Source organism: Sciurus carolinensis, chromosome 1 (genome assembly GCF_902686445.1).
Source record: "Sciurus carolinensis chromosome 1, mSciCar1.2, whole genome shotgun sequence".
In the NCBI taxonomy this organism is placed as follows: Eukaryota; Metazoa; Chordata; class Mammalia; order Rodentia; family Sciuridae; genus Sciurus; species Sciurus carolinensis.
In genome coordinates this window covers 18,103,905-18,130,949 of record NC_062213.1, presented here as the reverse complement: position 1 = coordinate 18,130,949, position 27,045 = coordinate 18,103,905, and the positions used below count along the sequence as shown (strand labels likewise).

General features: G+C 39.4%; 1 protein-coding gene across 2 annotated transcripts; it reads right to left on the bottom strand.

Moving 5' to 3' along the window:
- Positions 1 to 1,276: 1,276 nt before the first annotated feature.
- On the bottom strand, positions 1,277 to 27,045 carry Derl1 (derlin 1). 2 transcript variants are annotated; one of them, XM_047567651.1, is made up of 8 exons: positions 26,685 to 27,039; positions 15,728 to 15,839; positions 12,100 to 12,164; positions 10,728 to 10,754; positions 10,036 to 10,131; positions 8,705 to 8,757; positions 7,051 to 7,161; positions 1,277 to 3,494 (listed from the first exon to the last, which is right to left on the bottom strand). In XM_047567651.1, the coding sequence occupies exons 1-8, from the start codon at positions 26,835 to 26,837 to the stop codon at positions 3,356 to 3,358; spliced, it is 756 nt and encodes a 251-aa protein (XP_047423607.1). In that variant the 5' UTR covers positions 26,838 to 27,039; the 3' UTR covers positions 1,277 to 3,355. The 2 variants fall into 2 exon arrangements, 1 of the variants encoding a protein (XP_047423607.1); XR_007110692.1 differs by having other exon boundaries at positions 3,355 to 3,494; positions 9,918 to 10,131; positions 26,685 to 27,045.

The window sequence follows — 27,045 nt, the reverse complement described above, 5'->3', positions numbered from 1 at the left end:
CATGTCCTAGAAGAACCTCCTTTGGCCTCAATTGAAAAGCAGCAACAAATGTCTAAATTCAGGGTCTGAGTCCTATCTTGTCTTTGGCACCTTCTAACTGCTCAATCTGAAGTGATTTCGTGTCTCTTGAGTTCTTATTTGGAAAATGGAGACCTAATACTTATTTCATAATTTGGTTTAAACACTGGTTCCCAAACCTGGCTGAACATCAGAATCACTGGGAATTTTAAGAACATGTAGAACAGAAATGACAAAATATTTTCAAAGTCCCAAGTGAATCTCACTTATAGCCATATTGGGAAACCACAGATTAAAGGCCTGAATTATTCACAGTGGAGCACACCTCCGTACTGAATGTGAAGGAGACTGAAAAGATGTGAAAACAGAATTGATGTGAGCTAAGGGGAGCATGTGGAAAAGCACCCTGGACTTAAACCACACACAGAAGGAATCCTAGGACACAGCATCACCCCATCCAATCCTGAGCCACTCCAGAGAGCAAACAAGGAAACTCCCTGCACATCTGCTCAGCCCAGGCTTCTAGGATGCTACCAGTTAAATGTCGAGGAAGAAAGGAGTAACTTTTCCCAAAGGTTAATCTTTGCTATTCAAAGCACTGAATTACTACTGAAAAGGAAACAAGGGGAAAGAGCTCAGAAACAGTTGGCAGTGAAGATGTTGGCAACTGCAACACCGCCTATTATTAGATCGGTGTTATTCGAAAGGTAGTTCAGAACACCACGATACTGGCAAAGTGCTGCCCTTCCAAATAAGCAGGACCTTTCCTTTCTATTGTTCTGGTATTTCCCTGGTTATCAGAGGAGGGATGCACAGCCCTTCCTCTTGTCACCCCATCCTCGCATAAATGTATCCCAAGGTCAGGAATAGAGGCTTTGTTGATTCACCCCCAAGACAAAAAGGGCTCAGGAATATCATAGAATTTACTTTCTGGACTCTGGGATTAAACCAGTTCTATAGACTTTGGAACTCAGAACCATGTGTGAAATCTACAAAAATTCCTTATCAGGTATGACTCAGGATTTGGAAGCATTCTGTTGCATTATAATAAAAACCTGGGAATTGTGCTTCCAGGAATTAATGCAGACATTCTCCAACATGTGAACAAAATCATGTACAAAGGATCTGCTGTGTCCCCCGAATACAAAAAATACTGGATATTAACTAAATGCTCATCAATGGAAAATTGATGACATCAACTACATAATGTCTAAAAAAGACAGCACAGAAGGGATATGGAAACTTAACACAGACAACCTTCAAATTGTACATTTTAATTTACAATTTATACCAATAAAAAGGATTAGTTACAAAAAAGGATGCCGTCTGTACAAAATAAGGATTTTTTTTTTCCATTCATAGAGAATCCACTGTCATGTCTTACCTTGCCAAGTCAAAACTCAGATAGTATATTTGGTAAATTATCCCAGAATGACAGGTAATCCAGTCAAGGGCCATCAAATTATCAGCTTCCTATGTTTGATATAGAATTTCATTCAAAGAACATTTTGCCTTCAACCAAAGAGTTTTAAGAACTTAAGAACTTACAGATCTTTATAAAAACAAACAAACAAACAAACAAACAAACTACTGCTCTCAGGCAAGTAGGTTGATATGGGGGGCACAGAACCCCTGGCTCACTTACCATCAGAATCATACACACACAAGTTTCCACTCCTGCAGTGAGTGTCCATACAACATAACAGGAATAATGGCTTCTAAAACTTTACAAGTAAATTTTATTGTGGCCATAGGTCAACAGCAGGACATATGACAGTTTGGGTTCAGACTCTCTCTCCACCTACTACTTTATCATATAAATTAAATATGGAAAGGTACACACAAACTTTATTAAAACTGAGGAGCTTTTTTCAAACTCCCATTTCCTAGTACAACACACATCACAGTTTAATAAGAATGGGAGTGGGAAGAAGAGCCGTACTATTAGGGTGCTTTTCCTAAAAATAAACTGATCAAAATGTCCAAAACCTTTTTAGCTGACTCAAAATATGGCAGCCACTCACCATGCTCCTAGCTGTCTGCTTTCAGAATAAAAACGAACTGGAACACCGCAGCCTACGAAAACCTTTATTGTTGATGAGCCGAGCTCTGATGGAAAAAGCTCACCTACGAAGGAGTTGTGGGTCGTCAAGCTGGTCTGATTCACAATGCCTGTATATTCCTGACTCAAAATAATAAAGACCTTCAAATGCAAATGAGTCTAAAGTCTTACACCTCGAATTATGAGTGATTCACTTAGATGTGCTTTAAAAAATGATTTACATACAGAAGAGTTGCACTTTTCTCACAATTAACTGAAACACTTGATGAAGAAAGGGCAAAGGGGAAAAAAAAAGACAATTTTAACAGGGCACTTCAATGAACATATACCCAGAATAAGAATGAAATGTAATCAATGCCCAGGAGCCTCTCGAAGGGAGCATCTCCCTATGGCCAGTGTGATTTGAAACCTCCCTATGTAACAACCCAATGACTCTTGGTACACAAAGCCAATATGCTCTGCAGAGGAAACAAGGGATTGTGTTCATCAAAGTGTAAACTTAACCCGTGTTAGAGGCAACTCCACTAAAGTTTTGATCACTTAATTAGGAAAACTGCCTAGTCACAAGCCTCAACACTCATTAATAGCAATCTGGGCCCATCCTGACTCAGTGGTGTCGCATAAGAACACCTGAAGAGGTGGCTAATGGTTGCAGTGGCTGTCAGGTTGGCACAATTCCCAAAGCTGAGAAAGTTCTTTATCTACTGCTTCAGTCTTCTCTCTATTATTACAGTTCTGCCACCAAAGAGGGAAAATAACCGTGAACAAGTTCTTTGTGGTCAAGCATTGGCAAAGTCAATAAATAAGGAGTCTGTCAAAGGCAGAACCATTTTATGGGCAACCCCTCTAGCTGCAACTTTAGGGGGTTGGGAATAGAAGGGAGGTGTGTGTGCAAGAAAGAGACAAGAATCCTTTTGACAGGGTTTGGTAACCCCACCCCAGATGCCCAACTCAGTGCCAGCAGATTGGGAACCGCTAAAGCCCATTATTCAGTCAGAAAAGGAAGAAAACACACCAAAAAATAGTCAGTTTTGAAATTTGCACAGTTGATATTTGTTCTTCATAGCAGTAAGGACTTGAATGAGAATCATGAAACTTGAGGAACACTTGTATTTTCCTTCAGGATTTAAAAAATTTTGTCTCATACTGAAAGACTACATTCAGTGTGGGTCAGGTCCAACAGCGTTAGCTAGACTCAGTTGTTAAGCACACCCAGCAACGGGAGGAAACGTCGCCTGAGTGGAGCGGCTGGTGGGCAGGCGAGAGGCCACTCCTTCACTGGTCTCCAAGTCGAAAGCCCTGGCCCCAGTTGTGTCTCCCACCTCCGCCATTCTGATCGGCAGCTCGCCTCATGCTAGCAGGGGGCACACCAAATCCTGACACTCCTCCTCTCCTGCTGGGCAGCCAGCGGTACCTGAAGGAGATGGGGAAACAAAGGCAGAGGAGAGAACAGTCACTTCCACAGAGTAACCAACCATTCAGCGCATCTCCCTCTCCTGGGTGTTCCCATAGCATCTGGTATGGTAAAGGAGGCCAGGGACAATGCCTTATTTAACTCTGCTTTTTCAGCACTTAGCTCAAGGCCCTGACCACAGATGGCACTTGCTTTTCATGTTTCTTAACTTTATCAAGCTTTCAGTTAAATTCACACTCTAAACATTTTTCTTCTTTTACTGACTATAAAAGTATTCATGCAGAACAGTATGGAAACAAAAAGATTACACCCACAAGCCCAACAACCAGAAAGAATGACTGATAGCATCTTGGTATATCTAAATATGGATCTAACTGGATCAAAGAACAAAATTAATTCGCTTTCAAAGGACAAATCCACAGGTTGCATGTTTAAGCCCTGCACAGCATGTCCACCATGCTCCCAGTTGAACTGAGTGCATTAAGAGAGATGGGAAGACAGCTTTGGGGCGGTAGTCATACTTTGTCCTCCAACCACCTTCTTCCCATCTTACAGATGGTGGAAAAGCCAAAGTCCAAAAAGGTTAGATGACTTCTTACTTTACAAATTAACAAATGAGAAGTCACCAAACAGCTAAGAAAACAAACCCGAGCGTACGCACAATAGCATTTTCTCATTATTTCCCATCCTTACCTTTATTAGTAAACTGAGAATGCTTAAACCTATTCTACTTATCAGATCCTAATGTGTAAATTTTGCTTGAAGGCAGAGAGTACAAACTGCTACCCTGTTTAAAGTCCTGTTGGCTGCCACAGCAATCCCTGACAGGCGAACTCCCAACAGAAACGTGCCAAGCACAACCTTACACTACAGCAGCTACTAGGTGACCTTATCCTTCAAGGAGCAGTTACCCTACACCAAGCACTACATGTTTATAAATTCACCTGGTCTTCACAACCCTATGCGGAGGACATTACTACCAGCCTTGCTTTACAAAGGAGAAAACTGGGGCAAGACTGTGAAATTCTTTGAAAGTGACAGTCAGGATTCAAACCCAGGCAGCCTGACTCCAAAGCTGGCGCCCTGCACTCACTCCTTCCTACACTGCAGACTCCTGCTGACAGCAGCTGGTGGCTCTGCCTTCACGGTCCTTCCCCAAAACCACAGTGACTCCTTTTACACACAGAATTAACTATGTACAAAAGATATAACTGCTTTTCTGAGTGGAATGCAAAAAACTGTTCATCTTAGCAACTTAACTCTTGCCTTTCAAACAAGTAAAATTTTACCATTAAGTCAAAGTGTATTCTGAAGTGCTGGGTTCTCGACATGTGCAACAACATCTGATACAATAATATTCCTCCAAAGTACGTACTAAACACCTGAAAAAGGCAATGTGAGGGCTGTCTGCTTTGCCACTCACTCTAAAACAATATGGAAGCCATCTCCACTGCTTAAGCGGTGGTAAAATTAAATGCAAGTAATTAGTATAAAAAGACACCCAATTATACATAATCAACAAAAATTTATGGTAATTTCAAAGCAGTTACTGTTTTTGCAAGGAGCTACATTTTGTCATCTGATCTTTATGCAAAAATTAACAGAAGGGCTTTCACCAAGAAAGAAAGCTCAAGTGGAAGGAAGGATACAGTGTGCTACTGATTTTGCCCTTACAATCTTGTACACTTTTTGTTGTCCATGACTGAGAAATATCTATAAGCCTGTATTCAGAGTATGGCCATTTAAAGTAAAATAACTGCTGGCTGCCCCCCAAAGTACAAGTTTTTTAATTAATGCATCTGCCATCCTATGTGATAAACCTAGATCAGAAATCCAAACCTGCTGCTATTATATCCTTTGATAATTAGAAAGCAGATTGGTCATTTGTTTTTTAGCCTGAAGGCAATCCAAGGCTCAGAGAGAAGGAAGTTTCTTTTGATTCTCTTAAAGGAAAAAGAACAACAACAAAAACCCATAGCAACAATACTGCATGTTTCTGTATATTTCTGCATGTTCACAATAAAAAGTCTTTCACAAACATATTCCTAATCTGTACAAGGGAAGGGGAGGAGACCTCCTTCTGTTTTGCTGACCTCAGAGACCTCTTGAAAGAATGACAGAATTGTAAAACACTAAAATGAGCAAGATGCAAAAGGTTGTTGTTGTTTTCTTTTTTCAAGCTTTTAAATGCAAGTTATTACTGCATATCCCTGACATGAGATTAGGCATGATTGTCAGGCAGGCTGTGACACCCAGATGGTGATTTAACTGGTCCCTGCTTCAACAGCCTTTTACTTCACTGACAGAACAGCCACATTACTTACATGCTCAAGTGTGTGAGCGTCTCTTCTGGGCTCGTCAAAATCCTCCCCACCCCCAATGTTAGAAATAGTGCACATGGCTCTATTTACTAAGTACCTATGCTGTGTTCCCAACAGTGTTTCTTAACTCATCTAGTACTGAGAGGAGGGAGAGCACTCACTTTACAGACTTAAAAAATGAATTTTGGGGGTTTTATTAAGTAACTTTTCAATATCAAAACTAGCATACCAGGGGAATGACATTCAAACCCAAAAGCTGTTGCCCCTGGCCTCCTCACGCCAGGCAATCCTGAGGGCGAAGAAACAGCACAGGGACTGTGACTATACAAACTTCAAGTATCGCATTTTAACTTCCAATAGTGCTAACTTTTTTCTATTCTGTAATATGTAACATAATAAAGTTTAAAATTGCTCATCAGAGAACTTATTCCATTCCTCAGTGGAAATCATGGGTGGAACTGATACTTCAAGGAAAGTTCCACTGTCCTCCTGTTCCTCTTCCCACCCCCTGCCCATGCTTCACTCCCAGGAGCTGCATCAGGTATCTTGGCCTTCTCAGCAGAGCGGATTTCCTATGATGTCTCAGACTAGTCATTAGTGGTCCCTTTAGGGATACCATGAAAGAGAATGAGCCATGACTTCGATGCCTGGCTTCCTGTGACTGTGAGAGGGTAAGTCATTGTTATGGTTTGGATGTGAGGTGTCCCTCAAAAGCTCACATGTGAGACAATGCAGGAAGGTTCTGAGGAGAAATGATTGGGTTGTAAGAGTCTTAACCCAACCAGTGAATTAATCCCAGCTGGGATTAACTGAAGTGGTAGGGTGTGGTTGGAGGAGATGGGAATTAGGCACGGCTATGGGTATATATTTTGTATCTAGAGAGTGAAGACCCCCCTCTGCTTCTTGATTATGCGAGCTGCTTCCCTCTGCCACCCTTTTCCACCACGATGTTCTACCTCACCTTGAGCCCCGAGGAATGGAGCCAGCCTTCTATGGACTAAGACCACTGAAACCATGAGCCCTCAAATAAACCTTTCCTACTCTGTAATTGTGCTGGTCAGACCCTTTTAATTACAGCAACAAAAAAGCTGACTAAAACGGTCATTTATTGGTTGACATTTCTCCATTGGACAAGGAGGTAAATCCAACTTCCCACAGAGCTTTTCTCAAGACATGGGAAAACAAAGGTAGTACAACTGTTCAATAGGAGGTATGGGCAAAGAGAAAACACTTACAAAAACTGAGGTGTGGATAGAAAATTTCTTCCTCCCAAGTCCATTGGGTATCTGAACATCAGGAAGAAATAAAGATGTCCAACAAGATTTCCAATTAGCTCATTGATTACCCTGCAAACAGAGAGTCAAATTAAAGACATCTGAGCAATAAGGGAGGTGTACCAAGTTTTAACTAATTTTAACAGCAAGAGGAAGAGCACCTTCACTGCAGCCCATCTACAGTCCCTGGGAGTCTGTGACAGCTCTACAATAGGCCCTTTTATAGTCTTGAGTGACAAACGCATTCTGAGGAAGAGGGAAAATCAGGCTGCTGAACCAACATGGCCTGCTACTCTTCTAGGCCAGCAGCCCCTCTGACATCTCTTTCAAGCCTCAGCCCCTCCTCAAAATACTTTTTTGGCTACTTTCTGCCTCTGGAGTTGGGAAGGCTGCAAAGCAAGCTTCTGAGCAATTTCACTCATGAATATTATATCTGCAAAACACAGGCAAATACAGTGTACCAAGAAAGGAGCATGGGAGTGAGGGAAAGATGGCTGATAAGCATCCGCTCTCTCATCCAAGAGGAGTCATGACTGCCTCATGACTGCCTCTTTCTTGCCTTTTATATCTGTGAGTATAAGATGCCACAGAGACTCCTTAGGGAAGCTGACCTACACCCTACATCCTAAAATAATCATTGCTCTTCTCCAGGTTTCCCAGGGTTTATACAGAGGTCACCCCAAGTTTTCCTGGGTCCACTGTTACTACTACATATCCTTCTTTGTCTTCACCTGCAACATGATTCCTTCAGGTACAAATCAATATCTGCAACATTCTGCAACTCTCCCCTTCCAGGTGGGGGAGAATAGCTTTATCGTGTTCAGAACATGTTATGCTCTGAACAGTCTGTTGCTCAATTCATTCACTTCTCCCAATTAGAAGTCAGAATCACACAGAGCAAATGTGTCAGATACATGGAGAACTCCCACCATTTAAATTCTATTAAATTCTCAGAAAATATTTTGTAGTGTTAGAAATGGGAGAGATTGCCTGGGGCAGTGTTGCACACCTATAATACCCAGTGAATTGGGTATTATTCAGTAAGGCCCTTAAGCAACTTAGTGAGACCCTGTCTCAAAATAAAAAATATAAAAAGAGCTGGGGATATAGTTCAGTGGTAAAGTACCCCTAGGTTCAATGGGAGACAGTTGTACCTTGATATCTGACTGTGCTTGGCCTAAACTTCTGTACCATCAAACCAGTTACAAAAACTACTTCTCATCTGAGAATCTGCACTTCTGTGACAGTGAGCAATTCCCAGGCATTCAGGAAATGCCTTAAGAATAAAAAGACATAGGATTTCTATGGATAGCTCTTAGAGGAGTCGTCTCAGACACAAATTAGTTCTACATTTGCTCAGTCTGGATAATGAATTCAGAAATGCATATTTATTCAAACAAACATGTAAGACACTGTCTAATGATAAGCTAACAAAATTACAACCACCCAATGTTCAACGTACTAAAATTCTACAATTCAACCAATTACATCAAAATGTTATAAGATATCAATATTGAGATTCTTTCAAGATTTTATAAAGATTAGAAGAAAGATAAAGATGAATGAAAGTTTCCCAAGGGTCAGTCTCCAGTCAAATAAATCCAATATCACTTACGAGCCTCCAATGATATAGTTGAATCCAAGTATAACCCACGGTAAATAACAGGCCTAGGAAAAAATATATATAAACATGAACAGCCACACCTGAGGAGGATAAGCTGCTAAGGGGACTGAAATGGGAGGGACATACTCATAAGGGCTTTAATAAATCCTTTGGAAGGTCACTGCAAAATTTCTCAGATCACTTTTAACATCATTCCTACTGTACTTAAAACTTCCTATTGAAAATGAGACTTATTTGAATACTTGTAACTGGAAAGTCAGAGTTTGTTGCCCATAGATGCAATTCCTGACCTTCTGAATTAATATTAACAAAGAGTTTCAGAAAGTAGACAAGTATCCAGGCTGGGACTGTGGCTCAGTGGTAGAGTCCTTGTCTAGCGTTTGTGTATGTGAGGTACTGGGTTCAATTCTCAGTACCACATATAAATAAATTAATAAAATAAAGGTCCATCAATAACTAAGAAAAAACTTTTTAACAAGTAGACAAGTATCCTTTGCATGCTACTAAAAACACAGTCCACAACAGAACACACTAAGATTCCAACCAACAAACTGTTATAATTATTTTGAATTTTTATCTCATTATACATTGATATCTTGAACTAATATGTTCCCAAGTGACAGTTCTCCAGATAAATTAAACATATGAGCCCCTTACCAAATTCAAGACCTCATGCCAAAGGTTAGGGGCATTGCAAGGAACTCCACAAACTAGAAAAGGGAGGGTTATACATAAATAACTTTAAGGCAACTTTGAGGTAAATACTAAAATAGGACTATAATCCACTGCAAAAGTCCAAGGCCAAGACTAATTGTAGGCAGGAGACAAAAAATATGCTCAGTCCCATATGGGTTGGATTTACATAAGTGTATCAAGAAGATGTTATAGGTGGAACATTGTGAGAACAGGTACAAAGGAAAATGTCCGGAGACAAAAAAAAAAAATCTGTTTTCGCTAAAGTACTAAGTATATAACAGAGTGAGGGAGTGATAAGAAGAGATCTTAAATGGTAGGATTTCACTTGGTAGCTTTCCTTCCAAAACCACACACACACACACACACACACACACACACACACACGAGATCACTCAGGGACATATCCCTGAGCAGCCTGAAGTACAGAGGGGATGGGGAAGTAACAACAGTCAGCAAGGGACTCTGGGTTGGCTGAGAGCTGGGTTACTGAGGGGAGAAAGGGGCTTGCCTATGGTATACTGCTCTGCAGTGACCTCTTCTGGACGAGTCAGAAAGTACATCTCTTGGCTGAAGAGATTTCTGCAAAGACAAATGAAAAGGAAGTTTTTCCAACTAAGGTAAAGTACCTTAAATCGTGTTCCAAACCAAAATGATACAATCATGTCTCTGTTCAGCTGGGCCCAGACATAAAGTACTGACATGATCAGAGGAATCATCAGCAACTGCAAAAGAAGTCAACATTTAAAAACTAGGCTCCAGGAGCACTTACAGAATGCACATCTTTTTACTCCTCCCCGCCAAAAAACTTTTTACTCCTCCCCACCAAAAAACTTCTCACATGTATTCAAAAAGCAAAAGAATGTTAAACTGATCAAATCGATCAAATCGATCCTATTATTTATCACAGAATAAATGCTACAAAATCCTACAGTAAAATACAACGCAATTTTATATTTTAGACAGACTCAGAAGTATTAGTCAAGCTGTTATTTGAAAAAGTTTAATTACCATATAATCTAAATTTTTTAAAAACAGAAACCCTCACACATGCCTAGAAAATACTGGATAACCATTATTCTCACTGTGCATAATATGAAAGAAAATAAGCAAAAAAAACCCCAATAATTTCAGTAACTCATACAGGAGACTTCAAAGTTTAGCCAACCTAATATCCTCAAAATAAAACAGGTATCATTGTTTTATAAGTACAAAAATCATGATCAACCACACAGTTCATATTAATTCTAATTTGTCAAAGGCTCTTAAGAGTAAGTCCAAATAGATAAAAGAGTAAATAGTTAGTTAAAGGGACACTTACCTGCATATCCATTGCTAAGCCAGTAATCTTTGTTTATAAAGTTAAAGATCAGATATAAGAAAGTTTTCTGTACCTATCAAAACTGAGCTGGTTATTTTCCCCCATTTAAAAGTTCATTTCATTCCTAAGTTCTGAAGAAAATTGTGGCTCAGTGGTAGAGTGCTCACCTAGCATGTGTGAGGCCTTGGGTTCAATCCTCAGCACCACATTAAAAAAATAAAATAAAGGTATTGTGCCCACCTACATCTAAAACGAAATATTTTTTAAAAAAAAAAAAGCTTTTTTGTCATTCGGACTACTTAACCCATTTTGTGCCATCAATCCTGATGTGGAACACCTATAAAACAAATTGAGCAACAAATATACCACTTATGTTAACTTTGAAATAATATCTGAATATTTGTTATGTTCACAGAATTGAAAATTTGGGACTTAATGGGTTAAATAAAACATCTGAGAACACAAAGGTTCAAATAATCTTCATCATGAATATTCCATAAGACTACACTTCAAGGAGAGATAGAAGTTAATAGCCTCAACATGACTTAGTCACCTGGTGTCTCTTCTGTGCCTTGCCTCTGTTTTAAGCATCACCCCTTCAAGTAGAGGATGGAGATGCCTGTGCATCTGAGACAAATAATGATTCTACTCACACTTGAGGCTCTAAAGCATGGGTGAAGTCCAAAACCATTTTTTTTTTTTTTCATTCCCTTAAAGGAGAGGAAAGGGATTCAAAGTCCTACATCTTCTGGCTCTTGGTCAAGTTTAAACGGAGGCTGAGCCCAACAGCAACTGTGAGCTCACCAACTCTGCCCAGGACTTGAGCCATCAAGTCTCTTCTGCTACTCTTACCATCTGTAAAAGCCTCAGAGTTGGAAGGGTGCTGACAACTGTGGTTGATATAAAGCAGAGACAGACTGTGCCCAGAGCCGGGTACTTTATAGAGGGACTAAATTACTGTTTAGGACCCCAAAAGGATAGCAATGGAGTCAGAAAACACTGCTGTTGCAAATTAATTTTCTGATAAGAACCACAGATTTCAAAAGCTGTCTCATGGCACGGAATCTCTTTGTGCTCCAGTCAACAAGCTGTCACCCATGAGAACACAGAGAACTGGGAACAAGGAGGAGGAACAGTAATAAAACTCAACCAAATGTGGAAAAACCCCACAATAGCACTGTCAAGAGAATGCATCACTCAAGGGCTAAATGATTTACCTCAGTTTTTTAGAAGAACTTTAATTAATCTTAATTATTAACTGTAGTAAACAAAGATGCAAACAGTATGTAGTTTAAAATTTTTATAGAATGCTATTTCTCAAAACCTGAAAAAAACTGGTTAATTTCTGGCCCAAAATCACACTAAAGGATACCACGATGCAAATCCAGTTAAAGAGAAGCATGAATAAATAGTCTGCCGGCCTCCCATCAAATGCTCCTGGAAATAAAAATAAGCCGAATGTCAGGGTTGAGAACAGAGGAAAACACTTAAACACAACTACATTGGCAGCCTACTACTATTATTATTACTAGTATTATTAGACACATACACCACTTGTCCAGCAGCAGTTTGGGTACGGGAAGATTCAGTCTCTGTCTTCATAGAACTTATATTCCAAAATGGGAAAATGACATGAGGGAGAAAGGGATACCAAGTGAGAGCCAACCTGTCTACGGCCTGACTTACTCTTCATTCTGCATCTGTGAGGTGCGCCGGAAGGACCTATGACCCTCTTCTTATAGATGAGGAAATAAAGTCATGTGATCAAAGTCACATGGGCTGCTGGAAACTGAGTGAAGTCTAACTACAGTTCAGTGTTCTTATCACTGCACCATTAACCAGACTGTGTTTTATTACTGGGCAGAAAAACCAACAGCCCATTCCTTCTAATGATGGCTCCTAATCAGAAGTAGAGAAACGAAACACAAATGACTAAGGTCACTCGAGCTCAAAACTTACCTTTCCTCCCCCTCAACATTCTACCAGTTATGTTTAAAAAAAAAAAAAAAAAAAAAAAAAAAAACACTTAAAGTGTTAGAAAACCAAATGAATATATCTAAAAGAAAACAGGTTTCTAGCAGGTCTCTTCCACTCTCTCTTATTTCCCCCTGTTACCTCAAAGGCACACTTCAGCCAGTGTTAATGAGGTTTCATGCTAGAGAATCACTGTGATAAATCAGAGCTGAGATTCTACTAAAATTTCTGAATTTTAATAATAGCTATACTTCTTTGATGTAGTTTTGCTTTGTGATTAAAGAATTCTTTAGATTGAGTATTTAAGATACTATAATCACACCAACTGTAGTACTATGTTATTTGGCATATTTACAAGTGAGAATTTACAATTAACTGGTCTCAAATTGCAGACTTGTAGTTCAAATCAGAAACCTCATAAATAAGTCAACATTGCTATATACTTAACCAATTTAGCCAGGCAGAAAAATACACAAGTGGCAAACATTTTCTCAAAGGACTAACTTGAGCCGTGCGCGGTGGTGCATGCCTGTAATCCCAGCAGCTAGGGAGGCTGAGGCAGGAGGAACATGATTTCGAAGCTGGCCTCAGCAAAAGTGAGGCACTAAGCAACTCAGTGAGACCCTGTCTCTAAATACAAAATAGGGCTGGGGATGTGGCTCACCAGTCAAGTGCCCCTGAGTTCAATCCCTAGTAACCTCCCCCCCAACCAAACCAAACAAAACAAAACAACTAACCTGAGGCTGTGGAAAGAAAATGGGGAATAAGTAAACCTGGGTTCCACTCCTACCTATCCTATCACAAATAACTTTGTGACTTCTGGGACATGTCTCAAGCCACTGTTTTGTTGTTCATGAAATAAGAGGTTAAACAGACAATCTAAAAAATTCCTCTCTACACTACTGTTCATAGCAGCATTATTCTAAATGAGCAAAAAGTGAATCCAAGCCAAATGTCCATCAACTGATGAACAGATAAACCAAATGTATTATTATCTATAAAGGAATGAACTCCTACAACATATTATACGGAAGAACCTTAAAAATAGTGAAAGAAGCCAATCACAAAAGACCTCATAATGATCCCATTAGCAAGAACATTGTAAAGTTGATTATGAGTTGGGCATAGTGGCACCTGCCTCAAAGCTACTTGGGAGGCTGAGGCGGGAAGATTGCAAGTTTGAGGCCAGCCTGGGCAACTCAGCAAGATCCTGTCTCAAAATTTAAAAAGAGCTGAGAGTGTAGTTCAATGTAGTTCTCCAATACCACTAAAAAACGATTATGATAATGATTGTACAACCAAGAGAATACTAAAATCCACTGAGTTATACACTTTACTGGATGAATTGTATGGTATGGGAATTAGTCTCCCCTAGCTATACATGGAGGATTGGTTCTAGGACCTCTCTCCAATACCAAAATCTGCAAATGTTCAAATTCCTTATATTAAATGGTATATACTAATTGCATATAGCCTGTACACATGTACTTTAAATCATTTCCAGATTAGTTACAGTACCTAATACAATGTGAACACTGTACAAACAGTTATAACACTACATTATTTAGGAAATAATGACAAAGAAATTTCTCTGCAGACTCAATTTTTTTTTTTTTTTCCAAAAATGTTCAATCTATGGTTAAACCCAAGGGTACAGAATAGAGGGGTAACTATGTATCTTGATGAAGCTATTAATTAAAAAAAAAAAAAAACCTCTCAGCTCTCTCAGCTGAACATTTCAAAATACTCCAATACTGGTACATAGGGGACAATTTCTAAGAATCAAAACAAATAAGACTAGGGGGGAAAAAAAAAAAGGACTAGGGTCTACTAATCCACAGAAGTGTTTTAAATGTTATTCAGGTAGAATAATATTAAAAATTAGGGGTTGGAGTTGTGGCTCAGGGGTTGAGCACTTGCCTGGCATGTGTGAGGCCCTGGGTTCGATACTCAGCACCACGTATAAATAGATAAAATTAAAAAGGTCCATTGACAACTAAAAAAATAAATTAGGTATATTTGGAAGGCATATATTTGCCAGGCACCAACTGCCTGTAATCCCAGTGATTCAAGAAGCTGAGGCAGGAGGATCACAAGTCCAAGGCCAGCCTTGCCAACCAAGACCCTGCCTCAGAATAAAAAATAAAAAAGGCTGGGGATGTGGCTCAGTGGTGAAGTGCCCCTGGGAACAATCCCTGGTGCCAAAAAAAAATAAAAAATAACATTAGGATTATTCTTTAAGTTCTTATAATTCAGAAGTAAATACTGAAATATTTATAAATCAAATGATACCATGCCTGGTGTTTTGTTCCAAAGGGGAAGTAGCTATTGATACAGATAAAAGAAGACTTGCTATGAGAAAACTGTTAGGTGGGTGATGGTCAAATGGGTTCACATTGACACAATGCGACATGGATGAATCTTAAAAGACATGCTAAATGAAAGAAGTGAGTCACACAAGGCCATATGAAATGTTCCAAACAGGCAAATGAGTGTGGAAAGTAGACTAGCTGTGGCTAGAGGCTGGGAGGAAGCAGGGAGTGAAGAGCAACTGCATTGGGTTTTGAGTGGGAAGGGTTAGGAAAATGTGCTGAAACTTAACTGTGGTGACAGAGAATACTATAAATGTACTCAACATCACTCAGCTGTACACTTTAAAATGGTAAAATGCATTTTGTTATATGAATTTGATCTCAATGACTTTTTGCTCTATTTTGTACATGCTTGAATTTTTACATAATAAAAGTTTTAATCTACACTAAGGAGATGAGCATGGTATGCAAACTTCTGATCTTAACTTTTTTTAATATATAAAATGGTGAAGCTACTTTGTACCTCATGATTTTGTGAAGACTAAAAATCAGATGATCTAATTGTGTGATCCAGTCTTGGCACCATCAGTGAGCATGTACTATCACTATGCCATCTCTTTATGTGATGCTAACTGCCCTCAAAATTCCTCCAAGTAAATACAGGGTTAGTAAATAAGAAACAAACGATACTTAAAACAACTATGGATAACATACCTGCTTCAAGCCGTGTAGAATACTGATATAAGAAATACAAATTGACCAAATAAAGAAATCCAGTTCCTGGACCCACAGGAAAATAAAAGGTGGCAGTGACTGGCCTCCAAATCTGTCCAGATGAAAATAAACACAGCTGTTAGTTTCTCTAAGCTGGTTTAATTTTCTTTAATTAAATAAAATTAACCCTTGTGTAAAGTATTTTCCTCAATAAGAACTACCATAGTAATGATTCTACCAATACAATTCAAGAAAACAACTAAAGAAAAGTTCCTATCAATTACCAACACATCAATTTGCAAATCAATTGTATGACATCATAAAATAAGCAGTAACATTTCTAAATGAGTTGAAAAAAAAAAAAAAAACACAAGTATATGGCTAGTCTTTACTGAAATCAGGTATATAAGGCAGCTGAGGTCAAAAATGAATTACTGCCAGGTGTGGCGGCACACAACTGTAATAATCCCAACACTCAGTTGGCTAAGGCAGGAGAAACAAAAATTCACAAGTTTAAGGCGAGCCTCAGGAACATGGGGAAAGCCTGTCTTGAATTAAGAAATAAAAGGGGCTAGGGATGTAGCTCAGCAGTAGTGGTAGAGCGCTCCTGGGTTCAATCTCCAGTCAATGGAGGCGGAGTGGGTTACAAGAACTTCCTTTCCAACAGTACCTCTATTTAGGAAAAGAATATACTAGGATGACATACTGTCCAAATAAATGTCATATTCAGAAGTTAAAAGCAGTACAGGAATTTCTTTATTCAGGCCAATGTGCTAAACATACAATGTGACAAAAAAACATTACTCCCCAAAACAAAAAATACCTGGTGTCCCAGATATAGGATCTGCCCTTCTATTAGCAACTGATCAGTCTTTTTGTATATGTTACTATTATTCATCCTTCATCCTACTTCATACTGCACTGTTTTATACCTTGTTTCATTCCCTTGACAAAATATTTCTATTGGCTTCACAGTATTTCTCTCATGTGTATATCCAAACTTCATTTAAACTGTTAAATTGCCACAATGAATATTCTTGTCTATCCTTTTTATACACATACATACAGGATAAATTTCTGTGAATCAATCTGCTAGATCAACAGACATATGCATTTATTTTGGTAGATATTGCCAAATGCCTACAGAAGTGTTTAATCAATTTATACTTCCTTCTAAAATGCAGATGAGTGCCTGTCTTCTCCCACATACTCACCATTTAGTAATTTTATATTCACAAATCTGAAAATTAATTTTTGCTTTATGAGAAAAATTAAGTACCTTTTCATGATTTAAAAAATTTTAGACTGGACATGGTAGTGCACACTTGCAATCCCAGCTACTCAGGAGGCTAAAGTGGAAGGATCACAAATTCAAGGCCAGCCTTGGGGACTTAATGAGACACAGTGAGCCCAAAGCATTAGAGTCAGTCATCAACAGATTGATACCTCTCAAACCTGAGCCTTAAAATAAACTTTTCATACTCTAATTGTTCTTTTTTTTTTTTTTTTTTTTTTTTTCCTTTTGATACCAGGGACTGAACCCAGGGGCACTTAACCACTGAACCACATCCCCATCCCCTTTTTTAATATATATTTTATTTAGAGACAGGGTCTCAATGAGTTGTTTAGGGCCTTGATAAGTTGCTGAGGCTGTCTGTGACCTCGAAATCATCCTGTTTCAGCCTCCAGAGCAGCCGGGATCACAGGTGTGCACCGCCATGCCAGGCACTCTAATTGTTCTTTTTTTTTATCTTTATTTTTGGTACCAGGGATTGAACTCAGGGGCACTCACCATTGAGTCACATCCCCAGCCTATTGTGTGTTCTATTTAGAAACGGGGTCTCACTGAGTTGCTGAGCGCCTCACGTTTGCTGAGGCTGGCTTTGAACTCTCAATCCTCCTGTCTCAGTCGCTGGATTATAAGCATGCACCACCATGCCAGGTGCTCTAATTGTTCTTAAGTCTTTTGTTCACAGTAGTGAAAAATCTGATTAAACACCTTATCTCTAAGTAAAAAATAAAAAGGGATGGGGATATAGTTCCTTGGTAGAGCTTCACTGGGTTCAATCCCACCAAAAAACAAAACCAAAAAATTTTAGCATATTCCTTATCCATTTTTCTGCTGGATTTGCAGTTCTTTGTATATTATAGAAATTTTTCTTTCTCATTGTTGCAAATCTTTTCTGATCTGCCATTAGACTTAGGCTTTTATGGTATTTTTGCTATATTCTGGCATGCAAAAACTTTAATGTGTAAGCAAATGTATCCATCACACATCCTGCTTACAAAATCTTTTTACCCCAAGGATAGAAACATGTTTGTAGGTTTACTGCAGCATTTTCATAGAAATCTAAGGAATGAGGAAGAAAGCAAACTAATTTTTCTAGACTGTAGCTCAGTTTTCTCACCCCCACTTATAAAGTAGCACATTCTCCAATTATTTGAAAAACCTATTTCCATTGAATATTTACTCCTTTTTATATTGTCTAGTTTTAAACTATTGTGTATGGAATTGATGCCTATACCAAGTTATTTTAATTTCTGGTTTTATAAAGTTTTTAAATATCTGATTAAGTTACACAATTAAATAGTCTCCCTCCCTCTTTTCTTCCACAACTGTCCCACTTTTCTTGGCTAGTCTCAATGTTTATTTTTCTAAATGAATTACATCCAACATCTTTATTATGTCAATGTGATACTGATTAAATTCCCAAATTTGCCAGGAAATGGAGAATATCACGCTAAATGAAATAAGGCAACGGTTGGGCAGGGGGTCAGATAACATAAATACTTAGGAACAAGATCAGTGGAGAAGAGAGAGGGAGGAAGGATGAGAAAGGGGAAGAAATATGGAATGAATTAAACAGAATCATGTTACATGCATATACAAATGTGCCAACAGGAATGTCACCTTTCTGTTTATGTAGAAGGTACCAATCAAAAACAATAAAGGAGCAAAAGGGCTGGGCACAAAGGCACATGCCAGCAATCCCAGCAGCTTGGGAGGCTGAGGTAGGATTGCCAATTTCAAGACCAGCCTCAGCAACTTAGTGAGACCCTATATCAAAATAAAAAATAAGGGCTGGGGATGTGGCTCAATGGTAAATTGCCCCTGGGTTAAATTCCCAGTTATCCCCTACCCCAAAAAAAGAGAGCAAGGAAGGAAGGGAAGATCAGTAGAGAAAGGAGAATGGGGGGATCGTAGAGGAGGAAAATGGGGGAATGCGGATTGAAATAAAATTCCTTGCGTGTATGACTCTGTCAAAGTAGTTAAACCCAACTACTGTGTATAACAATAATGCTCTAAAAAAAATTCCCAGCCAAGAATTCTTTCATAACTTTTAGTTTTCCATAAAGCTATTTCCACCTCCTTTTATACCAAACCCCTAAAGCTGTAATACTTGAAAATTAAGCCAGGTTTTCCAAGCACACAACACCATCCATAAATAAAATTTTGTCTTTCTTCATTCCTGTTTAATTCACTGGCTAGTACCTCCAGAACAATATTAGGTAACGGTGAAATAGATGGCCTTCCTAGACTTTTCAACATGTCAGCAAGATGCTGGCTTTTGGCTTGAAAGCTGTGTGTCTCATGGCATACTACCATGTCAAAAGAAGCAAGACCTGGCGTGAGTAAGGGAAAATTTGGTCTTGGTACAAAATCCCAGAAAATTGCAAGACCACAATAAATGAAAAGACACCATTAACAATTCGAGTGTGTATGGAACGGAGGATATCAGTTATGGGGCCTGGCCAAAAACAGAGCTGGGAAGTCCCATTTTCCAAGTACAGGAAAGCAATCCTCAGGGTTTAATTTCCTGTGGGGGAAAATGCACTGTACATACCCAAAAAGGGACTTTCCAAAAACCCTGTATTAAACCAGTAAACAAAATAGTTTTATTCACTTAAAACTTGATGACAACTTTATAAATAGTATAGTCTAATGAACAGACCACTACAGATAAGACCTGAATTTAAGTTTCTGCAGACAAGTTACCATTTTTCAGACTCAATTTCCATCTGTAAAAGGAGAATTATGTATTAATACTTGCCCTGCTTTAATGGTTTTTGGTAGAGCTAGTATTCTGTCCAAGTATGACTTCAGACTTTGTGACACTAAACCCCTATTTTTTTGCAATGTTTCTCATAAAAGACACAATATAATGAGGCATAATTATAATTAGTAAAAATTTTCAGTACCATTATACTGGTATAATTCTAAAATGAACTGAGAGTAAACCTATTCATTCTCCCTGTTTATGAAAAGCACTGAATAAAGACAAGAAGCAAGTTCTGGCCTATGGGACCGTGAAAGTCTGGATCTGCAAACTGGCTTTCATCATCTACCCAGTGACATTTGTCCTATGACTCCTGCCTTCCTATCTTAGAGTTTGTAAAAGGCTGGAATTAAGAAAGCAGATTAAAATGGTGCCTTGTTTAAAAAAAAAAAAAAAGTATGTGTGGGTGTGTTACTATCACATCTTTTAGGAGACGCCCACTGACCTGGGTTTTACAAATTCACATTTAAGCTACCCCCACATTCCTGTAAGTTACTCAAGGCCTGAATTTAGAAAAGAAATCTTAAGTTTTTTTTCTGACTACGTTTTCTCTAATGCTGATGACACAACACTATTTTTAGCCACTGTGTGCACCTGTTCTTTAGAAATCAGTGTCTGTCAAAATACCTCATTTCTCTTCCCTGTTCATTAAGCTTACCCTTGAGTTATACTTTGCTTTCATTGATCTAAAAGACTTAGACTTAATATTGTTTTTGTATTACTTTAAAATTATAATTTGAGCCATGCCTGTATTAAAATTTTCCAAATAATCTGCTAAGATAATGACAAATGCCATCCAGAGTCCAGAGTGGGTCTTTTTTTTTTTTAAAAAGTATGAAAAGCAAATATTTTTCTGAACTTTAAAAAGGGCAGCTTGAGGTTAAGAAAGTCTACACAGGTCACCAAGCAAGACAAGATGACAAGAACCTGTGTGCAAAGCTGATGTTAGCAAACTGGCATTCTTTTTTTAAAACAAACAAGGTAAGCAAGAAAAGACCCCTTCCATTCTTTTATTTTTTCTTTTTCTTTATTTTTTATTATTATTTTTTTTTAATGAAAGGCACTCAAAATCAATTTAGGGCTTTAAAAAAGCTATTAGCAAGCATCAATTCTACTTTTCAACATGTATTTAACAGAAAAGCATGCCTATGTTCACCAAGAGGTATCTATGTTCACAAAGACATACTAGAATGTTCAAAGCGGCACAGCTCATAAAAGCCCAAACTGAAACCTACTTCAAAGATCCATTAACAGTAGAATGTGTAAATAAATTATATTCACACATGGAATAATGAGAATGAGTCCCTAGAACCACATGCAACTAATATAGGTGACTCTCCAACACACCATTTGTAAATGAAGCTTGACCCAAGACTACACAGTTTATTTCCCATTATAGAAAATACAAATCTTGATAAAAACAATCTATGTTTGTATCAAAAGTCAAGACAGTAGTGATCCTTGAAGGGTTAGTACCAGAAGGGAGAAAAAGTGAGGTTTCAGGGTAGTGATAACATTCTGTTCACGATATGGATGCTGGATAAATACGTGTATTAAGTTCCTGAAAACTCAAGCTATAAATATACACTTTCATGTTTGCATACTGTAACAATGAAGTAAACACCTAAGTCATGATCTAATGGGCAACCTTATCTACAGACCATGTGGACAAAACCTTAAGGACAGATTTCGAACTGTTCATACCAAAAACACTAACCACTGCAGTTTTAAATTCAAACCTTGAAGTTACTTCCATTCTCAGCCTACAGTCAAAATTCATTCTCCTTCCAGTTATATGTGAAATGTCTCTCTCTCCCAAATATTCTTAAATCAACCTGCTCAGGTTACAGTCATTGGGTTAAATGTGATGATACAAGCAAAGAATCACAGACTTGGCATCATTTCTTATCCCTGGAAACAAAATAGAAAAATTCAGAGTTCACATTTTCAGATTACAAGTTGGGATGCTTTTAAGGGGACAAAAAAAAAAAAAAAAAAAGGATAATAATCCAGCAGTTACATTTCTATTTCAATTACAAATTTAAACTAGAGTCTTACTATCCATGAAGAAAGGGAGTAAGGCAAAGATCATTATCAGCTGATGAGTAAAACAGGCAACTATATTTGAGTAGCCTGCTTATCAGACTATGTACTGACATTTTACAAACATTTTCCTATGTGTTCTATTTAACAGAGGCATGAAAAACGTATCTATCTCCTCGCCTTGAAAGTACCTGTTTTTGTGTTTCTGAAATTAAGATGTCTTACAAGGGCTGGGGAGATAGCTCAGTTGGTAGAGTGCCTGCTTTGCAAGCACAAGGCCCTGGGTTCAATCCCCAGCACTGCAAAAAAAGATGTCTTACAATTAATATAGTCATTTAATGTAATTCCTACTCCCTCCCAGAAAAGCTGTACTAAAATGATAAAGCATCACATAATCAATGGAGTCTTAGAAAAGAGTTAATATATTATGTATTATCCCACTTTTAGGTAAAGATATTGAAGGTCAGACAGGATAAATAACTTATCCAAGGGCACACAGTAGTAAGGAGCTGAGCAGGCAATGGAGGGCTTTGTAGGTCAGTGACCTGAAACCCTTTGGTCTTTCTGTTCTAATAAAAAAGGAAGAATAATTTGCTATAACTACTTTGGAAGAAATCACCTTCCAAAATGTTTTGCTAAACAATTATCTTTTGGTAGCTATTCAGCAAAGTAGTTAAGTAAGACAACTGAGTTCTATCTTCAACTCACTGAAAGAGAACTGAAACTGTGATTGTCTATGAAAGGGGTTAACACTTATGTCAGGATGACTGTAGAAGTGAGATAACACATGGAAAAGACAATACAGACACAAGGGGGTAATACCCAAAGAAATGAAGATATATTACAACACAGGCAGCTATGGGAGAATTTAATCTCAGAAAACACTAGAGCAGAAGGAAACTGTCATCTCTCTTGTAATCAAGGACCAATAATGAAGACATTTCATCACTGTGAACTATTTGATGAATATAAGTCTGAGGGACTAGAAATAGGGAGAAACTGTGGACAACCATATAGTGAGTCTTGGCACACACCTGTTTTGACCTATCCAAACCAGCAAAATAATTTTAAACTTTGGAGTTCCAAACCATCAAGCTATAGAGAGGAAACTTAAATCAGGAGGAAAAATAACTCATCGCTTCCAACACAAATGCATAATTCTAAATCAATCATCCCCCAATTTTTAAGCTGTTAAACATTCAGTTTCTAAGGAAAAAGCGAGCCTCAAACTTTGAAACCATGTCACACTATCCATGCACAGCAGCCATCCCGTGCAGATTTTCCTCCACTGCAATCATTCTTCCACATGGGTCTGAAAGCTGAACTAGTTCAGAATGGGCAAGAGTCAGAGAAGCAGAAAGCAAACTTATCTGCTGATCCTTCTATACCTGGGCAGTCAGAGCACTGACCTGCCTGCTTGTTATCCCAGTTTCAGGATAACAAGCCTGGGAGAAACAATCCAAGGGTGATGGGAAATTATGGAAAGTGTGGCATGAGTAACAACTCTCAAATCAGTTCACCACTTTTAACATTATACACCTGCAGTCTATTAGGAAGGAGTGAGAGTGAGACAGAGAGGAGAGAGTGAGTGTGTGTGTGTGTGTGTTTGTACACACCCGGGAGCATATGCTACGCAAGTGCTCTAACACCGAGTTATACCCCCATTTTTTTCCCCCTTTTCTTTTGAGACAGTCTCCCTTAGTTGCCCAGGCTGGCCTAGAACTTGTGATCCTCCTGCCTCAGTCTCATAAGTAGCTGGGAATAGAGGCATGCATCATCACACCCAGCTAGAAAGGTTTTTTCCAAATATTTTACTAATCTTACTATATAAGTTAACAAAATTTTGCAACAAGGGTCAAAGAGCCAGTTTTGACCAGAAAATGACATACAACCACTACTCTTCACACGTGCACATTACCCAACATGACACCAAAGTGCACAACATGCACTCTGCCAACATAGCAGTATGCAATACTGGTTGTACTCTAGAACGATGTTTTTCTAAGCAACTGCCTAAGGCACATGTTCGCTTGGGTGCCTGAAAAGCATCTCAAAACTTACAACAACCAAAACATAATCATTCAACCATACTTCCCACCAAACCTGCGCCTCCCAAATATTCCCAATAACTGTTAAGGCTGCATCAACCACTCAGTTGCTCCTGAGAAAATGATATCTTTGAGTTCTCTTTCAACCATTCACTTAGTGGTGATCCTGTCCATTCCAACTGCTGAATCTATCCACTTTCTATCTTTGTAGCCACCCTAGTCCTAACCACCACTGCTCTTGCCTCCTTTCATTTCTCTCTGATCCCATTATCTAGCCCTCTCCCACACATCAAGTCCACTCCACAGGGCAATCAAGTCAATCTGTCAGTCCTTTGTTTAACCGGCTCCCAGGCTTCATAGGGCCCTCAAAATAAAATTCATGATAGAGCCCTTGCCTACCACGCAAAAGGCCTGGTTTTGATGCCCAGCTCTGAAAATAATAATAATAATAATAATAAATAAAGTTTAAAGCTCTTAACATGACCTAAAAGATCCTTTATTATCTAGCCCCAACCTATCTTCCCATCTTTGCTTTCCAGCATTCACCCCTAGCCATCTCCTCGTCTTTATCTACCAAACCTCACCCATATGACTATACTAGCTAACCAGGGTTCTTTATGTTTCTAGTTCCTGTCCCAAAGACTTTCAACTTATTATTCCTTCTTTCCGGAAGGCAGTATCCAGACCCAGATCTACCCAAAGACATTCTTCAAATGTCTTCTGAGGCTTTTCAGCAATAGTTCATCAGATATTACACACTCTTCGACACGTGTCTCTCCCACTATTTTCTTCATGGGAGCGGAACCTTTTCTGTTTTATTCACTATTGCATTCCCAGGGTCCGGCACATAGCAAGCATCTAATTATTCCCATGAATTAACCAGCACATAAGCACCTGCAATGTGCTAGGCACTATTCCAGGTGACAAAGACAGTAGTAGACAAGACAGAGATCTGGCTCTTCATAGCGCCTTGATTCGCTGCTGACACTTAGGTTCGCTTTCTCAGCTGCAGAGGCCTGCAGCTTACACAGACCCCACCCCAGCCAAATGGGAAAATTGAGTTTTGTCTCAAACTCCAGTTTCAATATGTAGCAAGAAAAATAAGGGTAAGGGAGATGGAGAGAAGGAAGGGTACTATTTTACATTAGGCGATCACAGAAGGCCTTGCTGGTACGATGAAATTTGGGGAGAGACCTGAAAGATTAAGGAACCACACAAGTGAGCCATGGTTATCTTCCTCAAGCAGAGAAATAACACCTGCAAAGGCAATGAGGAGGACTCCAGTTAGATGCTGAAGAAAATGTAGGATCTCATCATGGAACCTAATGCACAGGTGTTGCTGAGTAGCAGGAGATGAGGTCAGAGAGGCAATGGAGGGCCTACAGGTCAGTGAAAAGACTTGGATTTTACTCATCCAATAAGAAGTTTTTTGGGAGGATTCTGGACAGGCTCACAGGATATTACTTAAATTTTAAAATAACTACTCTAGCTGTCCAAAGAAAGAAGACTGAAAGGACCAAGGCTGGAAAGATAATGGCTTGCAAAAGAAAAAAAGGGGGGGGGGGTTGTGTTCTGGATATATGTTTAAGGTAGAATCAATTGGATTTTTGACACATTGTGGGGTATGAGAGAAAAAGAAGGATCACTACACAACTATTAGCTTGAGCTCCTTCACTAACAGAGTTTATGTACTCTAAGGCAAAGGGAAAATGAAGATTTGGTTTTGGAGACCTTCAGTTTGACTGAGATGTCTAACAGTCATCCAAATGGTGATTTTTCAGAAGTCTAATGGATGTACAAATCTGGAAATCAAAAGTCACATCTGGAATGAAGATACTTATAGCATAGTTGTATTTGATAGTTCTGCTTATATAAAGTATTTAAAGCCATGAGGCAGAATGAAATCACCTGGCTGCAGTGGGAGGTGAGTATAGGAGAGGTACTATATCTGATCCCTGTGGTACATTCCAACATTTAAAAGTCATCAAAATGAAAAAGTAGTAAAGGAGACTAAGAAATAATACCCAGTGAGGAGGAAGGCAAGGGAGTGTTAGAATTAATGTCAGATCTTGAAATCTTAATTGCCACTAATTAAAGTTTTAAATCACAGAATCAAGTGAATACAGATAACCTCCAGGAAACTGACATTCTCTTACCAGGAATGATATTCTAGATTGCTTTCCTTCATGCTTAGAAAATAACAAGGTCTTCCATTTCTGAAGCAAATTACTCTCTATTCATTCCTTCATACACTGATTTACTACATGCAAGATTCTAAGTCAGGACCTGGTGGTAATGTACATAAATAAACTCACTGTCTGTCTCTGACCTTAATACACTTCTACAGAAGGAAAGAAAAACTCCACTATCATGAAAACAACTCAGCTATAAGTTGGTCAAGAGAACACTACAGATTAAGCGGACACCACGTGGGTGACTGAAGTAGGTCAAAGGGTATTGCACCAGGTGAATCCAGTCTGATAATTAGCCATCCAATAATAGGCTGACAACTATCATTGACTTAACTTCGCATTGCCTCCTTCACTGAGTGCGGAGCGCGGGAAGCGCTAGCTTACTCTACGGGTGAAGTTAGTCCTTTTTCATCAGGTTAACCCCCGTGTCCAACTACCCAGATCCTCGCTCTGGCCCTAGGGCCTCCCGGGGCCCACCGGACCCCACCCTAAACCGCTGGAGCCCGACGCACTACAAATCCCACCAGGCCCCGCGCGCACACACACGCCGCCGCCGGCCCCGCCCCCGCGGGGCCGCCTGGGGCCTGTAGTCTCCGCTCCCGACGCCGGCCAGTACCTGGAAACGATAGAGGAAGGCTTCGGGCCAGAGGAAGAAGTAGGCTGGGCTGATGAGGCCGAGTTTGCCGACCAAGGGGACCGCGACGGTGGCAGCGAACCAGTAGCGCGTGATGATCGGGATGCTCCTGAACCAGTCCCCGATGTCCGACATCTTCGCCTCTCAGGTCGCCAGGATGCGCACAGCCGCGGGTCTGTCCGTGCGGGCCCCCTCACTACGCGGCCGGCTCGGCGAGTGGAAGGTGTCGAGGCGGAAGCCGCCGAAGCCGCGGTGCAGAAGGCGGAGACCGGCGGACGTGGCGCCACCGAATTCGGACGAGCGAGGCAGCGTTCTGAGACGAAACTTCCCCTTCCGGCGCCGC

Excerpts from the sequence above, each read along its gene's own strand:
- Derl1 (XM_047567651.1), bottom strand. The coding sequence starts at position 26,837 with ATGTCGGACATCGGGGACTGGTTCAGGAGCATCCCGATCATCACGCGC. Across the intron at positions 15,840-26,684 it reads CCTTCCTCTATCGTTTCCAG|ATTTGGAGGCCAGTCACTGC; the intron begins GTACTGGCCGGC and ends TCATCTGGACAG. Across the intron at positions 10,755-12,099 it reads TTAACTGGATTTGCATCGTG|ATTACTGGCTTAGCAATGGA; the intron begins GTATCCTTTAGT and ends TTATAAACAAAG.